The 18,182-nt window shown below is 38.6% G+C and overlaps 1 protein-coding gene across 2 annotated transcripts in view; it reads left to right on the forward strand.

Moving 5' to 3' along the window:
- The window catches only part of HECW2 (HECT, C2 and WW domain containing E3 ubiquitin protein ligase 2), a 137,510-nt gene extending 122,808 nt beyond the window's left edge, over positions 1-14,702 (forward strand). The window contains exons 28-29 of one of the 2 annotated variants that reach the window (XR_009155726.1): positions 2,728-8,177; positions 14,539-14,702. Coding sequence is in view for 1 of the 2 variants with exons in the window: in XM_058188303.1 (XP_058044286.1) it covers positions 2,728-2,839 (112 nt within the window). In the remaining variant the exon portion in view is untranslated. Of the gene's footprint in view, positions 1-2,727; positions 12,406-14,538 lie in introns of those variants that run through there. The other variant, XM_058188303.1, reaches the window with a different exon arrangement.
- The last annotated feature ends 3,480 nt before the right edge of the window (positions 14,703-18,182 follow it).

Raw genomic sequence — 18,182 nt, forward strand, 5'->3', positions numbered from 1 at the left:
CTGGTGAGAGCTAGAAGCACCAAAGTCAGAAGCAGAAACATCTCTTATCAGGAGTCTCCACAGTAACGGCACATGTTAAAAAGGGGTGGAGCTTCAATTGCCTAGTCATACCCACGTTTGTGATGGCCTTATATGAGTGCATACTATCAGCTGCTCCTTCCTCAGAGAAATAAGTGGTTGTCAGTCTCTCAGGATGCACAAGCAAGAAGAAAGAAACAGAAGATTTGGAAGAGAAAGAGATGGCTGCATTCTTACATTTATACTTGCTGCTTTTCTGCTGTAGTTACTGCTTTTCTGATATCTGTAAAAACTAGTTTATCAAGAGTTGTTCCTTGAATCTCTGCTACCTCTAAGTTACTAATTTGAATATCTGTCAGGGTGTAGCCCAAAAGATCCTATTGTTCTGCTCTGCAAAATATCATAATGTGGTGAGCAGACGGCAACATTGAGCTTCTGAGGCAGCACTAGATTTTTTTTTGTTTTTACCAAGTAGTGGCAAGTCTTTGGCTGATTCTTTCTCTCATCCTCTTTCCTGTGGCATGCTTCTAAACTTTTGCTTCTATTTTTCCTTAACAGCAGCTTGTCATACATATCCTGACATATAAATTGTGGTTAAGCTAAAGTGTGCTGGAAAATCTCTTTTGCTTATATCCATTACCTCTCAGATTCAGAAATAATACCTCGGAGAATTGGTGAAATAAAACAGCCTGATTTTTTCCCCATGTAGATTATAATAAATGTTAACACATTGAATGCCTGAAAATAGATTTAATTAATTTTTAATTCTGACATGTCCTTATTTTGCTGCTGACCTGGACTCATAATTTTAGTATGACTTAACAACAATTTAAAAGCATGTAAGCACTTTTAAGTGTATGCATGGATGTAAACATGTTTAAATAAAACATAAGATTAATCATAAACATTTAAGAAATCATACTTTGATCCCCTGTCTCAGCTTTGGATGAAAAGAAAGATTTCTTCAGTTCCATAGTACTTGTGTACAGAATTCTTCAAGCACTCAATAGTACAAGTTCCAGATGCCGCCTAGTACTGACTGACTACCCATTTTTTTGAAGGCAGGGAGATTTCCCTGGAAGTATCTGCTGCTGTGTTACTGGAGACTGATTTAAAATACCGTCTAACCTGTCTGAGCTTTCAGTTGCAAATACATTCTTAGTTTATGTTCTGCTGAGACACATTAAGATTATAGTCTTCCTTGAACATTTCTCAGGTCAATAAAGCTCAAGCTTTACTGTCTGGGAAACCAGTTTTGCTCCTATGTGCACTATTCACTTTCAACTTATTGTAGTTGAGATATAAAGGAAAACAGAATTGAGAAAGCTGCTTCTCCTTATCTTCCTGCACTTTGAGCTCACTGGAGCCATGATGGTAAATGTTTCAGCCATACTGAAATATGTAGGGTGATAAAATGGGGGAGGGCATGTGTAGGTGAATGAGCATTACTCATAAGGATGAAGATGGACAGGTGTGAGACCAAGCAGTGAGGCTGTTTTATCTCATCCAGTTTAGTCCCTTTTTGTTTGTGGGTAATTAGTTTGAACCTCTGTGCATGAAACTTCTTGTCAAGTTATATTGGGTTTTGGATCCAAGTAATTTCATTTTATGGTGAACCTAAGAATGAATGATTTTAAAAGGAAAGTTAATGGACATGGTCATAAAAATTCTATTATCTAAGGAAATATGTTACCATATTGGAAAATGGGAATTATTAATAAATATAATGTAACCCAGGATAATTCTTACTATAGTCTTCCTTCCTGAATGCACATACTTTTATCAAAGTTGTAACAGTGATAATTTATTGTAGATTTGGTGTTCTGAAATGCAATAAATAGGAGAGTAATGAATTGGCTAGAGCAATGTTGCCTCTGTTTTAAGATCCACCAAATGAATAATTTTCAATGTATTTAAATAAAGTAATAGCTACTCTATTAAATTAAGTCTAATTTTATTTTCATTCTGATAGCTTCCACTGTTTGGAAGTGACTTTTGGCATGCTGCTGAAAAACTATGATTTATAATCTTGAAATTATTGCCAAGTCTTATTTTAACGGGAGCTGTGCAGTGGCTCAGTGGTTAAGATCCTTGGCTTGTTGGCTGGAAAGCCAACAGCCCAGATTCGAGACCCAGGTGCCATATGACAGGATGAGCTCCCGTCTTCTCCCCAGCTCCAAACAATCTAGCAGTTCGAAAGCATATGAGTAGATAAATAGGAACCACTTTGGTGGGAAGGTAACAGCCCTCCGTGACATCATGCTGGCCACATGACTGTGGACAAATCTTTGGACAGTGCTGGCACAACGGCAGTGCTGTCTGAAAGGCAAACGGAGATGAGCACCGCTGCCTATAGTCAGCAACAACTAGCAAATAAAATCCGCATGGACTGCTTCACCTTTTTAATCTTATTTTAATTTCTTTAAAGATTTATCTCCTTTCCCCACTCCCCTCTTCCAGTAAAAATCTAAATTAAAGATACACTACATACTGGCTACTGCTTTAGCGCAAACAACTAGAAACCAAAGTATATAGTGCTTTTAGGCAGAGGCATAGAAAAATAGCAATAAATGTGTTTACAATTCATCTTTTAATCTAGGAATAAATTAACTTGTAAATTAAAAGTAAGTTTGGGAAGAAGTTCTTGTTCTTAGTTTTTCCGCACTTGATTTTTGGTGTCATAAAAACTTTCTCTCTATTTTTCCCCAGAGCTCACACTTGTTTCAATCGTCTTGACCTTCCTCCTTACCCATCGTTCTCCATGCTCTATGAGAAGCTGTTGACAGCTGTCGAAGAGACGAGCACATTTGGTCTTGAATAAGACACGAATTGTCTAACCCAGTATCTGGGACTTTTGTGGATCACTCCCCCCAAATACACAAATGCTTACAGCAAGTTGCAAAGATAAAAACTATTGTACAGTGCAATTGGAAGAATGGACGTTATGAATGAGACAAACTGTAACAGCTGCATGAGTACTCTAGAGCAAGGGTTGTGGCCTTGTTCTTGTGAGCACCAAATGTTTAAAACTTAGTCGGATTTTAAAAAGCGACAAGAGATTAGCAACAATTAGACCACTGCAAAATCTAATACATCTCAAAAATGAATTTCATCAAAATATTTGAACAGAGTTTAGTGAAATATAAAGATTGTTAGCTTGTAGCTAAATTGTAAGAGGATAAGTAAAAATGCTTTTTAAAAATCAAATAGGAGTTATTTCCCAATGGTACACTAATATATGTCTTATACAATACAAGAATATGCTATATATGCTATACCTAAATCTATGTGTGCCTGCATGACATCTATTGCATTTCAAAGATACAGCACAAAGAACAGTTATTTTCTGCAGCTTAACAAGGGTATGAAGAAAAGTTGGCAGCAAAAGATGGTGTGAACAGAAAGACTTTTAATTAGGAGAACCTGTACAATTGTATATGCAAATCATGTTTAGCAGAAGGAGAGCTATTGTAAGAGATTAATGGTTAACTTTATTCTTTATACTGCATGAAGGCTTTTTAAAAAAATAACGTGAGTTTATCACAGCATATCAGGAAAAAGAAAGCCTCTTACACAGTGACTTTTGTTTATTTTTATAAGTTCATAATATTGATTTTCTTAGGGTGTAAATAAGAAAATAGATCTTTTTTGTTCTTTTCACTTTTCCATGCTTAAATAGTTCTTGTGTTCAATTCTTTACACACTTAAGGTGTGTGTATGTGTGTGTGTGTATGTGTACACACACACACACACAAACACACACCTTTATTTTTATAAAGGTAAGGTATTTCTGAAACTATTTTTTGCACCGAATGTACCAAAGTCAAAGGGATATTGTGAATTAAATAACAAAAAATATGTATCACTTCATCACTTCATACAAAATCTATAGGAGGTAGCTACTTTAAAGAACATGATTTTTATTTCCCAGTTACATTCTAGTTAATGTCAGGATTCTGCACAGTTAAATAATAATTTTTAAAGCTCACTACATGTAATAATGTGTAATATGCATTTTATTTCAAATGCACTTATTTTTTCTCCTTTAACTAATTTCATTAGAGCTGAATACAGATGCAGCTGAGTACATATGTTTCATAATTTGCTGCTTTTTTTACTTTTGTACAGCACTATTATAAGCATTACAATGGATCTGGAAAAACAAGAGGACTAGCGCCTAAACGAATGAACCACTTCGTGTCACTCTCACATTTAGCAGCAAACTGTCTCCAAGATGTAAATTGTTTGTAGTGTCTTTCTAAACCCACATTTTCACTGATTAGTTTTCTTATAAATGTTTCTTAAAATGAAGTACTTTTCTATGGTTTATCTGAAAGCATGAATTCGCCATGTCAAATAAGCTTTTAATTTTAGAAACATTAAAAGGGATTGAACTTGTTTATAAAGATGTCCTGTGCTGAAAGACCAGTTTCCTACATAGCAGAGAAGAAAGGGGTGTCTAGTCTTTTACTCTGATTCTTGTGATCACCAAGAATGAATACACTGCACGTAATTTACTTCTTTACTCTTGATGAACATGGATGATGTTCAGGCCATTGCCATTCCTGTCTCTTAGAAACAGACTGGGCTAAATGCATTTTAAATTAGTCATTGCTATGAAAAAAGCTAGTTTTCATTCACCTGAAATCTAGCTTATTACAGTGATGTAAAATGGAGGCTATTTCTACATCTTTCCTAAGAAAGATTTTGGTTCTGTTCACAATGAGAGTAAATCATGATCAGCCTCAAAACCAAGATAAAATGTCTGTTCTTAAATACAATTGTATGTTACCTCAGTTTGTTTTTTCTAAATTGGTAAAAAAAACATGCAAAATAATTCAGTATTCACCATCAGACAGGGACTTTCTCTGCAATTGGCAAACAATTGAACAAATCTCAGAATGATTCATGTTTTAAAAATTTAGTCACATGACTCACTTCATTTTAGATTTTAAAAAGTATAAAAATTCACATCGGTTTTGTGTTATGTTATGTTAGTTTGCTACAAACTGAAAACTGAATTTATTTTCCAGAAGACTACTACCAGTATATGTGCAAGGGATCCTGTTGTCCTGTGAGCAGGAAAATTCTGCTCACTAGACAGCAATAGGAACCTTTCTTTTCCAAGCTGGTATCCTAGTTCTACTCACAGATTCACTTTGTGTACTCATAATCTATATTCTTTTACTTATTACTCCAGAAAAATTTGAACAAGTTACTTATTTGACATGGAAAAAATGGTATGTTCAAGGTCTGGTTTTACTAAGACTAAAAATAATTTTATATTATTTAAACAGGAACTGCACACACAATTTCTTTCATATCAAATATGTAACTGTATTAACTGCAGAGTTACATGCAATGTTGACTTCCTATGGCTGAGAGAGGAACTGGCCCAAAGTTACCCAGCTGGCTTTGTACCTAAGATGGAACTAGAACTCGTGGTCTCTCAGTTTTTAGCCTGATACATTAACCACTACACAAATCTGGATGTTGCAAGATGTGATATCTTGCATTATCCTTTTTGTTTTTTACCAGCTCTGTTATTTTGAACAAAGTGATTCTATTATACACAAATCCAAGGCGTAATATGAACAATCCTATCACTCCTGATTAGATTAGGAAAACATTTAAAGTGAAATTCAATTCTGATCAAAAGATCAGCCTATGTACAGCCTAAGATAATGTCTTTGTTCACTGAATACATAAATAGGCTCAACATATTATCTCCAAGGGAAGTTGGAAATCCAGCAATAGCATCTGGCAGAGCTTCTGAAGAAAAGTTTCTGGCAGGTCATAAAGTTGGCAGAGAATATTAGGTTGGCATTTTATTCGCTTTTTTAAGCTGTGGGAATAAATTCTGTGATTCCTCTCGTGCTTCCAGAAATTCACTTTTTAACATTGAGAATTGTATCTTTGTTTATGCTCTGACATCTCCAAACAGCTATAGCTGTTTGTAAAGCAACTATAAATAACTGTAGGTTATTTATTGCAGATGTCATCCAGGCCATCTTAATGTTGCAACAGATGTTACCATGGTTTCTAAGATTCTCTTTTTGGACTTAGGGAAATTCAATGGAAATATGTTGATTTCCTGAAAGTTTTTACTAATGTTAGAGTTACTGTGATTTATTATGAAGAAATACTAGCTTTTTAAAAATCTGCTTTTATTGAATTACCCAGTTCTAGTCTAATATCTTAACCACTATACCAAACTGCACTTTACAGTGACACATTGCACTGTACATTACATTGGAGTAGATTCAGGTTAATACAATCTCTACTTACTGCTCAAAAGCTTTTTCATACATGAAGTTGGACCTTCACCAATTATCTACTTGACTATGTTCTTTTTTATATGAATATCAAAAGAGGATTAAAGGTGGAGGTGGGGACTAACCTGGAGTCTAACAGCAGCAGCTCTATAATGGAATACTTGTAATCATAGTATTTTTATATTTTAATAGTTTATATCCTAACTCCTCTATATTTGATGACTGACAAACATGCAAATTGAGATTTAAACCCTATTTATGGCTTCTTCCCAAATGTGCTATGGGGAGTTTCCAAGTAAAGTTGTGGCACTGTTTCGTTGTCATACAATTACTATTCTAAGTTTTTATTTTCTTTTTGTATGGTGAAACCAGTTCTAGTGTCCAAAGGTAGCTTCAGACTTGCAGTTCACCAATTCTAGGTTCCTCCAGATATTATAGTTCAGTAAAATCATATCAGTTTGTTTTCCATCCTTATTTGGGGAGGAAAAATGCTGTTTTAAATTATTTCTGCTGGGAAACAAATGGAGACATTCGAATCCAACACTATTGAATTGTTTGGGGCGTTCAATCCCAGTTACAATATTTTCTGGATGGGGGCAGCTAGGCTCCAGAAAGAATGTAGTATTAATGTGGACCCAATCCTTCACCAAAGCTACAACTCTGAAAGGTAATGCAGAACATTCTTTTAAGTTCAGTCTTTGACTTTTGAAATGTCTCATGGTTTTCTGTTGTTAATTATTTTCAACCCAATTATTGAATAACTTTCCAAAACCAGAGCAGAAAAGGATTATATTTCGTGAGGCAGAAGAAGCCACCAAAATAAGGCATGAATTTAAAAAAAGGAACTCTATCTAGCTGATGTAGTTTGTGATGAATTTGTTTTTGAAGAAAGGGGTAATCCTATCACTGCTTAAAGAAGCTATGGTTTACCCCCCTCCTCAAGAAGCCACACTGGCTCTGACCTTTTTCATAACTTATGTTCTATCTCCAATTCTATTTTCTGAAGGAAGATTATTTGAATCCTTTCAATTGGGTTTTAGACTTGGGTACAGGACTGCAATGGCATCGATCATTTTTTAGCAAAAGTGGAATGGGGTGGTGCATTCATCCTGCCTGTCCTTGACCTGTTTGTGGCTTTCAATCATATTATCTTTCTAGATCAGTTCTGGGGACTAGGAATAAGAGGCATGCTTCTGCATTGGTTCTCCTCCTTTGTCCAGGGCCAGTTGCAATCAGTGCTGAAAGGAGAAATCTTGTCCATGACCTCTTTTCTGTGGGATTCCTTGGGGGCTCAATCTTTCTCCCACTTTTAAATTTAATATGTACATGAAGCTGCTGGATAAGGTAATCCATTGGCACTAGTGAGGATATCATCAATATGTTGATTATACTGAGATCTACACCTCTATCCCAGGCCACTCAAAGGATGCCAGGAGGATTCTGTCTCAATGTTTGGAGGCTGAAGGGGGTCTGGATGAGGAAGAACAGTCTTCAGGTCAACCATAGCAAGATTGGCTATGAGTTTTTGGGCCCACTAAATCTAGTATTTTTCCACCTTTAGTTCTGGATGGGGTTGCATTATTCAGAACTGTTGTGCAGTCTAGGGATCCTCTTGAACTCGTGGCTTTTCTTTGGAGGTAGCAGCTCTAGCCAGGAGGACTTTCGCACATTTTCATACTGTGTGTCAGTTGCTCCTTGCTATGCCTGTGTTATACTTCAGTTCCATGAACTGTACTGGCTCCTAGTGTAATTCCAGGTAGAATTCAAGATGTTGGTTGACACCCAAAGCCTTTCATGTCATGAAGCTGGGTTATTTGTTTCTCTCTTAATTCTCCAGGTATCAAAGAAGAAGAATGCTCTGGATTCCATCACGAAGGTCCCTAGGTAATGGTTTTTTTCTGTTATAGGGTCTGCTGTCTGGAACAAGATTAGATCCCAAGATTAGATCCCTGCTGGCTTTTCCAAAGCTTTAAAGATGTGCTCCAAGGTGTGAGGAGGTTTTAGATGGCTTGTGAGATAATGCTTAATTGTATTGCGGAGTGTTGTACTGTTGGGCTTTTCATGTAATCACTATGCTTTTATATTTTGTGGCATTATTTTTAATGTGTTGTCAACTGCCTATAGTTATATCTACAAAATGGGCATGCATACATCTGTTTTATAAATTCCCCAATTCATTCTTAAGGAAGATACAACTGAAGAGCAGCTAAGCTAATTCCCCTCCTTTTTCCTTCCCTGTCATTTAGCCCATAGGGAAAGGGCAAGAAAATTAGACTTGTTTAACATTCAAAGGACTAGATGGCACTTTAAAGTTAATACTAAAATGGCATGAATATATAAATGACTTACAGCTTGACTTTGATATTTCTACCTATAAAAATTATAGGGAAGCTGTGGAATTCTGAATAGATATTTGCAAATAATTCTAATCTGAAAAAGAATGAAAAAATTAAGGAAAGGTAGAGATTTTAATCTTTATTGAAGCAACGTATAGCACTAGTGACCAGCTTAAATGAATACATTAGACAGAGGACAGCAGTTACATATAAAGAAAGTAATGCTAGCTACTGTAGTGTTGGCTGTCAGTGTATACTTGGCCATTAACATTTGCAGGAAAGCTTGTCCAACAATAGAAATTGGTTTTGAAAGTCCAGCTTTCTGATCTATTGTACAAAAACAGTCCCATTACTGCCAAAGTCCCTACCACTGGAAATGTGTGGCATCAACAGTTTTTTTTAAATATTCAAAATTACTTATTTTTTTTATAAATTCATCTGAAATTGATTTCAACTTTTAAGTGTATTTTTAAGTTGTACCTTTTGATGTTATGTTCAGTTTTTAGATGATTTTTACACTGATTATATAGTTTTATTATAATATAGTTTCATTGTGAATGGCATTAGTATTGAGAGAACTGTATAACTTTTGAACATATTATATTAAATGTTTACAATAAATATACAGGAACCTCCATATGTGGAGGAAGAGGATATTTTAAATGCCTAGTTCCTGAAATGTTCAATAATGGGCATGTCATGAGGGAATGAAGGGATCTTAAATGTGATTGATCATATATTATATCACATGAGTAAAATTATAATTACAAAACAGTGCTTATTACTATAAGCACTGTTTTGTCTAGGACACAATGTAAAAGAAGTGTTGAATCATGTTTATTGTTACTTATTTTTATGTTTATTATTTTATGTTTATTATTATACAGTTAAAGCTAATGTATTTTCTTCTAAAGAGTACTTAATTTGTCCACACAATACTTACAAGGATAGGATGGAATTCTCTCACTCCTCCCTACTTCCTGCTTTGGATATTTAATTGCCTATTAGCACTGACTGACTCAGCTATTAAGTTCTTAACTTTGCATATAGAATATGCGTCACTCATTGTTAGGTTTACAGTGCTGTGCTCTGCAATTGCCTTTACATAACTGGCACATTCTGGAGATTGTTACCTTAGCCTTGTTTCCTATAGCTATTTTTTTTTCTGCTGAGGAAATAAGAACAGCTATTCTGAAGGAAAATGATTTAAGCAAATTCTGCAGATCCAGTAAAATAAGTGGAATGACTGTTTTTGAAAATGGTAGATGCATTGAGTGATGATGTAGGCCTTAAAAGAGCCTTGCTATCTCTTGTCCGGTATTGTAATTACATTAAACTGGACATAAATTATCAGAAAACCAAGGTTATGGCCTTTGCAAAAATGCCCAAACTCTGCTCATGGTATCTTAATGCTCATAATGTAGAGCAAGTAACCCCCTTTAAGTACCTAGGGGTGGTCATCCATGCCACTGGCTCAAGAAAAGCACACGGTGAATATACGGCTGCCTCTAGTCAAAGATCGGTGAACAACATTCTCAATTTTTTCCACCCAAAGGGAGAATACTATGTTCCTGCCACAATTACGTCTTTTTCTGGCCAAGTCGTTAGCACAGCTTCTATACGGGACTTTGCTCGGATCCTCAGCTTCACGTTTCACACCATTGGAAAGAGTCAGGGGTGAAATGCTCCCGGTTCGGACCAGCTCGCACAATCCGGTAGCGATGGCGGCTGTTACTGGTCTGGAGAACCAGTAGCAAAAATCCCTGGCCCTGCCCCCCTGCCTCTGCTGAGCCGCACCATCAGCAGAGGTTTTTTTTTTTACTTTTAAAAACAGGTTTTTCTTCAGCCGAAACATGCCTTTAAAAGTAAAAAAAAGCCTTTGAGGATCCCGCCCTTCAGCTGAGATCGGCAGAGCTTTTAAACTTAAAAAAAAATTTTTTTTAAAGACTCCTCTGCCGATTTTACCTGAGTTCCTCATCAGCAGAACCTTAAAAACCTCCTTTTAAGAGATTCTAAGGCACTTACCTGATTACTTATCCACCACATGGATTTTTTCCCAGCCCGAAAGCCCCAGTTTCACTTTCAGCACCAGACAGAACTAATCTAAACTTAGCTAATCTATTTCATCACTGAGCGACTAATGCCGGCTGGTTTTGCTGGCTGAGGAACTCTGGGAATTGAAGTCCACAAACCTTAATAATAAAATAAAATATTTGTGCAGCTTTCTGAGATTTGGTGTATTTCTATAGTGTTTCACTCTAACTACACAAACACACAAAATCTCAGAAAGCTGTATGTGGTATTTTGTGTGTGTGTGTGTGTGTGTGTATCAGTTGTGTTGTGTGTGTGTAAAGTGTGAAAGTTGGTTTTTGAGCTTTTTGTGGCTGTGTGAAGTGTGAAGTGCAGCTGCTTTTACATTGTGTGTGAGTCAGTTGTGTTGTGTTATGTGTGTGTAAAGTGTGAAAGTTGGTTTTTGTTACCTCATTGTTTTTTATACTTTGTTTATTGTTTTTATTATTTATTGTTATTGGCCACACCCACCCAGTCATCTGACCACCAAGCCACACCCACCAATTAAGCCACACCCACAGAACCGGTAGAGAAAATTTTTAGATTTCACCCCTGGAAAAAGTTCAATCCAAATTTATTAGAGCAACTCTCCAGATGCTGTGTTGTGTCTCAAATGCACTTCTGTGCATGGAGACAGGATTGATAAAAATTGAAGCAAGAATTTGTATAGCTTCTTTAAATCTTTGGCTAAAGCTTAATTTCTTCCTGCAAGGCCTTGCTCCATTAATCCTCCAAGACAAATTCTCCTCTTCATGGATCAAGGCTGTCAAGTCCAACCTTGCCAAACTAGGCTTCTCTCCAGCCTCAATATTCAATTTGGACTACGACCAAACAAAATAAACCTTGCGACAAAGGGTAGAGGACATTGAGAGGCAAGTGGACTTAGGGAAAGCTCCATTGTTTCTGGCTCCAGACTCTATATGTTGTTACTGCTGCCAATTATCTTAGCCAGTTGGAGACAGCAAACCACTAGAAAGCAATTTCACTTGCACGGAGTTATGCACTTCCATCGGCCACCCTGTACAGCAAGTATAAAAAGATACCACTGATTGAAAGACTCTGTTATTGTGGCTCGGGAGAGTGGAGACCATTGGACATTTATTCCTTCAATGCTCTTCCTATAGAGATATTAGGAAAAAACCTATCCCCCAATAATCAATAGGTATCCTGGCCGTTCCAACACTGCTTATCTCCAATGGCTGCTTAAGGATGAACAGACTGTGATTAGAGCACAGGTGGCTAGATTCTGCGCAGCAGCACTGAGAATTCATCGGAAACACTTGATTAATCCACCATAGCTATTCTACACAAGTAAGGTAGCAAATCCTTTTGCATTACTACTGTTCTGCATTTTAGCATTTAATGACTATGGGCCTCACAGTTTAAGGATTAATATTATAGTATAGTTAGGGCATGTACAACTGACTGACTGGATGCCAAATTGTGATTTTAATATAGATTTTATCTGTTATTTATTATTCTATTCTAGAATTTTAACTGGATATTCCTTGAGTGTTTTTATTTGTTCTGGTCTCTGGTCTTTGACTGTATTAAACTTGATTTGATTTTGAGTGATGATACAATACTGCTTCAGCTATATAGTAGCCAGCTGAAAAGAGTACCCGAAAGAAGATATAATATTTGAGCTATTACACTGTAACCAATTGCATCCGCTCATTCTGTCTGTCCAAACAGTTCATGATAGATTATCCCAATGCAGTGCTTTATGCCTCAAAGCATCGTAAGAATCATTAGGCTAATCCAGACCTGGGCAAATTAAGGCCCGCGGGCCACATCCGGCCCTTTGTACGTCCCTGTCCGGCCCGCGTGAGGCCAATCATAAACACCATAAAAAATAAATTGCACTGGTTCAATAATTGTTTTTCTTATTTAACCAATAGACCACAGTTTCACATAACCTAATATACATATTTACAGAGTGCTTTATTCTTCTGATTATCAGTACCAGCTATTCAAAATATTTAATTTAAGTATTTTACAATGAAAGAAAGTTGGTGGCCCTCTGACACAATTCAGGCTTCTCATGCGGCCCCTGATAAAAATTAATTGCCCACCCCTGGGCTAATCTAACATTCATTTACCAAAAGGGATAATTTGATAAGGAGAATAACAGAGTTGGAAGGAATCTTGAAGGTCTTCTAGTCCAAACTCCTGCTCAAGCAGAAGGTTCTATACCATGTCAGACAGTGAAATCCAATTTTTTTTACTACTGGTTCTGTGGGCGTGGCTTGGTGGGTGTGGCAGGGGAAGGATACTACAAAATCTCCATTCCCACCCCACTCCAGGGGAAGGATAGTGCAAAATCCCCATTCCCACCCCACTCTGGGGCCAGCCAGAGGTGGTATTTGCCGGTTCTCCGAACTACTCAAAATTTCTGCTACTGGTTCTTCAGAACCTGTCAGAACCTGCTGGATTTCACCTCTGATGTCAGACAAATGTCCAATCTCTTCTTAAAACCTCCAATGATTCCACTGGTTTTTTTTATTTTTATTTACATTTATATCCCGCCCTTCTCCGAAGACTCAGAGCGGCTTACACTATGTTAAGCAATAGTCTTCATCCATTTGTATATTATATACAAAGTCAACTTTTTATTGCCCCCAACAATCTGGGTCCTCATTTTACCTACCTTATAAAGGATGGAAGGCTGAGTCAACCTTGGGCCTGGTGGGACTAGAACCTGCAGTAATTGCAGGCAGCTGTGTTAATAACAGACTGTCTTAGCAGTCTGAGCCACCAGAGGCCCCTGGTTAATTGTCATCATGCCAGGAAATTTCTCCTTATTTCTAGCTTGGATCGCTCTTTGCTAAGTTTCCATTTGTTGCTTCTGGTTCTCCCTTCAGGTACTTTAGAGACTAAAGCACTGCTATCATGTCGTATCTAGTCCTTCTGTTCATTAGACCAGACAAACCTAATTCCTGCAACCGTTCTTTGTATGTTTTATCCTCCAATCCCCTAGTCATCTTTATTGCTCTTTGCACTCTTTCTAGAGGCTCAACATCTTTTTGTATTGTGGCAACCAAAGCTGGATGCAGTATTTCAAGTGTGGTCTTACCAAGGCATTATAAAGGATAAATAATAACAATACAGCCACACTACATTGGTAAATATATATAGACATTGGACAGCACTGGGAAAATTAGGTGTGATGGCACGAGAGGGGGAAAAAACCCCTCTCCCTGTGTCTAATTGTTTTGGCATGCAATGCCCTATAGCAGGGGTCTCCAACCTTGGCAATTTTAAGCCTGGTGGACTTCAATGTCCAGAATTCCCCAGTCAGCAAAGCTGGGATTCTGGGAGTTGAAGTCTGTCAGGCTTAAAGTTGCCAAGGTTGGAGACCCCTGCCCTATAGTACTGTCCCGAGGAGAGGAGTTGAAACAGTTTATGTGCAGGATGTAAGGGGTCCGCAGATATCTTCTCAACATTCCTTCTGACCCGCACCATATACAAGTCTTCTATGGAAGGCAGGCTGGTTGCATTGGTTTTTCTGTAGTCCTAACTCTCTGTTGGAATCTGTGCCTGTCTTGTTTGGTTGCTGTACCAAACCAGACAGCCATAGAAGCACAAATGACAGACTCAATAATTCCTCTGTAAAACTGTATCAACAGTTCCTGGGGCATTAAAAACTTCCGGAGTTGATGCAGGAAGAACATTCTTTGTTGTGCCTTTTAATGATGGTTCTAATGTTAAGTGTCCATTTCAAGTCCTGGGAGATTATAGAAAACTTGAAGAACTCTACTGCTGATACTGTGCTATTAAATATAGTAAAAGATGGTAAAATAGAAGGGCTCCTCCTAAAATCCTCTTTGTCTCTACAGTGTTAAGCATATTCAGCTCAGTGGTGAAATCTGAACCAGTTTACTACCGATTCGCTGGCTGCACATGAGCACTGTGCATGCACATGCACAGTGCGCACCATGCACCAAATGCAAGGTGCGCGCATAGTGCATGCCAAAAGGAGGCATGGGGTAAGTAGAACAGCGTGCGGGGGTGTGATCAGCTGTGGCGCGCAGTCTTTTTTTTACTTTTAAAAGCATTTTTTTACAACCTATTCAGCCGAATAGGTTGTAAAAAAAATGCTTTTAAAAGAAAAAAAAAGGCTCTGACGATCAGGCAGCTCAGCTGGGATCGTCAGAGCCTTTTTTTTTAACCTTTTAAAAGCATTTTTTAAAAGAAGCAGCAAGCGGGGAAGCGGGCGACCGGGCATTGGGTGGGCATGGGCGGGTGGGGGCAAGGATTTTTGCTACCGGTTCTCTGAACCACCCACTGCCATCGCTACCGGATTGGCCGATCCGGTCCAAACCAACCTAAGCATTTCACCCCTGGTTCAGCTCCAGATTGTTACAAATGTACCACAGGGGCAGCTGTTTCATGTAGTTGTTAAAAAGGAGCAGAGAGAGTGCTGAACGCTGCAGCGCCCACAAAGGAATGGCCATGGGCTGAACCTCTTGCCCCCTATTAGGAACGATTAGAGTCAGCCATGGAGAAAGGAATTGAACCAGTGCACCGCTGCATCACCCAGTCCCAAATTTCATAGCTGATCCAAAATGATACCATGATTAATGATATTGAAAGTCACCAAGAGGTCAAGGAGAACGTAGATAATTGTACGTTCCTTAGATAACCCCACTTTTAAGCTTTGCTAACTGTGGTATTCTGGGAGTTGAAGTCCACAAGTCTTAAAGTTGCCAAGGTTGGAGACCCCTGCCCTATAGTACTGTCCCGAGGAGAGGAGTTGAAACAGTTTATTTGCAGGATGTAAGGGGTCCGCAGATATCTTCTCAACATTCCTTCTGACCCGCACCATATACAGGTCTTCTATGGAAGGCAGGCTGGTTGCATTGGTTTTTCTGCAGTCCTAATTCTCTGTTGGAATCTGTGCCTGTCTTGTTTGGTTGCTGTACCAAACCAGACAGCCATAGAAGCACAAATGACAGACTCAATAATTCCTCGGTAAAACTGTATCAACAGTTCCTGGGGCATTAAAAACTTCCGGAGTTGATGCAGGAAGAACATTCTTTGTTGTGCCTTTTAATGATGGTTCTAATGTTAAGTGTCCATTTCAAGTCCTGGGAGATTATAGAAAACTTGAAGAACTCTACTGCTGATACTGTGCTATTAAATATAGTAAAAGATGGTAACATAGAAGGGCTCCTCCTAAAATCCTCTTTGTCTCTACAGTGTTAAGCATGTTCAGCTCAGTGGTGAAATCTGAACCAGTTTACTACCGATTCGCTGGCTGCACATGAGCATTGTGCATGCACATGCACAGTGCGCACCATGCACCAAATGCAAGGTGCGCGCATAGTGCATGCCAAAAGGAGGCATGGGGTAAGTAGAACAGCATGCGGGGTGTGATCAGCTGTGGCGCAGTCTTTTTACTTTTAAAGCATTTTTACAACCTATTCAGCCGAATAGGTTGTAAAAAAAATGCTTTTAAAAGAAAAAAAAGGCTCTGGCGATCAGGCAGCTCAGCTGGGATCGTCAGAGCCTTTTTTTTTAACCTTTTAAAAGCATTTTTTAAAAGAAGCAGCAAGCGGGGAAGCGGGCGACCGGGCATTGGGTGGGCATGGGCGGGTGGGGGCAAGGATTTTTGCTACCGGTTCTCTGAACCACCCACTGCCATCGCTACCGGATTGGCCGATCCGGTCCGAACCAACCTAAGCATTTCACCCCTGGTTCAGCTCCAGATTGTTACAAATGTACCACAGGGGCAGCGGTTTCATGTAGTTGTTTAAAAGGAGCAGAGAGAGTGCTGAACCCACAAAGGAATGGCCATGGGCTGAACCTCTTGCCCCCTATTAGTAACGATTAGAATCAGCCATGGAGAAAGGAACTGAACCAGTGCACCGCTGCATCACCCAGTCCCAAATTTCATAGCTGATCCAAAATGATACCATGATTAATGATATTGAAAGTCACCAAGAGGTCAAGGAGAACGTAGATAATTGTACGTTCCTTAGATAACCCCACTTTTAAGCTTTGCTGACTGTGGTATTCTGGGAGTTGAAGTCCACAAGTCTTAAAGTTGCCAAGGTTGGAGACCCCTGGTCTAGATGATCTCTTTCATCCAAGTTCCTCTGGAGCTGCAACACAACCACTTTCCCTGTATCCTTCCCTTTCTGAGAAATTTGATGAAAAATGTCTAGTATAGTGAGATCTAATGATGGCTTCTTAAGAACGGGGAGGGCTATAGCGTCCTTAAAAGTTGTCAGGAACACACACCCTTCTGTAGTGACGCATTAATAACTTCATGCACCCTTCCGGAATTCACCGTCCTGGAACCTTTCAATAACCAGGAGGAACGGGGATCTAATAAGCAAGTAGTTGCACTAACAGCCTTGAGGATCCTGTCTACTTCCTCAGGTCAAGCAGGACCAATCAGCTCCCAGATAACAGGGTAAGTCCGTCCCTTGGGCATCTGTAATATCTTGAGTGTCTCAGAAGCTGAAAATGCTGCTGGCCCAAACAATGGTTGCTAACAGATACTGTAGCTGTAAATATTGCCACTGAGTTACATCTGATACATATTTGTCTCTTAGTATTGTGTATATTTGAAATTCATCCTTATCTATCATCTGGTCCAAAGTCAAATTTTCCATATCACCATCTTTCCCCTAATTTTTAATGTTGCAGTACCTCATAAAATGAATTTAGGATGGGAAAAAGGATTGATTTAAAAAAAAAAATTACATGCCATAGCTTTCTAACCAATGTAATTGATTCCAAAGATACTAGAGACCTATTGTATTTAGAATTTCATTATCCATCCAGCCAGGGGTGAAATGCTCCCTGTTCGGACTGGATCGGCCAACCTGGTAGCAATGGTGGCGACTGGTTCGGAGAACCGGTAGCAAAAATCCCTGCCTCTCCCATGCCCAGCTGAGCCACGCGATCGTCAGAGCCTTTTTTAAAAAAAACTTTTAAAAGCATTTTTTTAACAACCTCTTCAGCCAAAGGGGTTGTAAAAAAATGCTATTAAATGGTTAAAACAAGGCTCTGACGATCCCAGCTGAGGTGCCTGATCATCAGAGACTTTTTTTTATACTTTTAAAAGCATTTTTTAAAGGTAAAAAAGCTGAAGCCTCCTAGGCAAAAAATGTGGGGTGCAGGCAAAAAATGGAGGGGTGTGGGATTCATTTGAGAGAGAGAGAGAGAGGAAAGAAAGAAAGAAAGAAAGAAAAAGAAAGAAAAAAAGAAAGAAAGAAAGAAAGAAAGAAAGAAAGAAAGAAAGAAAGAGGAGGGAGGGAGGAAAAAAGGAGAGGAAGGAAGGACTACAAACCTGCACTAGACACAGCTTCAGAGGATAATCCAGGGCTGGAGGTCATCTAGTCCAACCCTGTTCCAGCAGGACATTGTTAGTGAGCTTCTGTCTTTTCCCCAGTCACATAGCTACACCCACACAGTCACATGACCCCCCCACCAAGCCACGCCCACAGAACCGGTAGGAAAGAAATTTAGA

This window comes from Ahaetulla prasina, chromosome 1 (genome assembly GCF_028640845.1).
Source record: "Ahaetulla prasina isolate Xishuangbanna chromosome 1, ASM2864084v1, whole genome shotgun sequence".
NCBI lineage: Eukaryota > Metazoa > Chordata > Lepidosauria > Squamata > Colubridae > Ahaetulla > Ahaetulla prasina.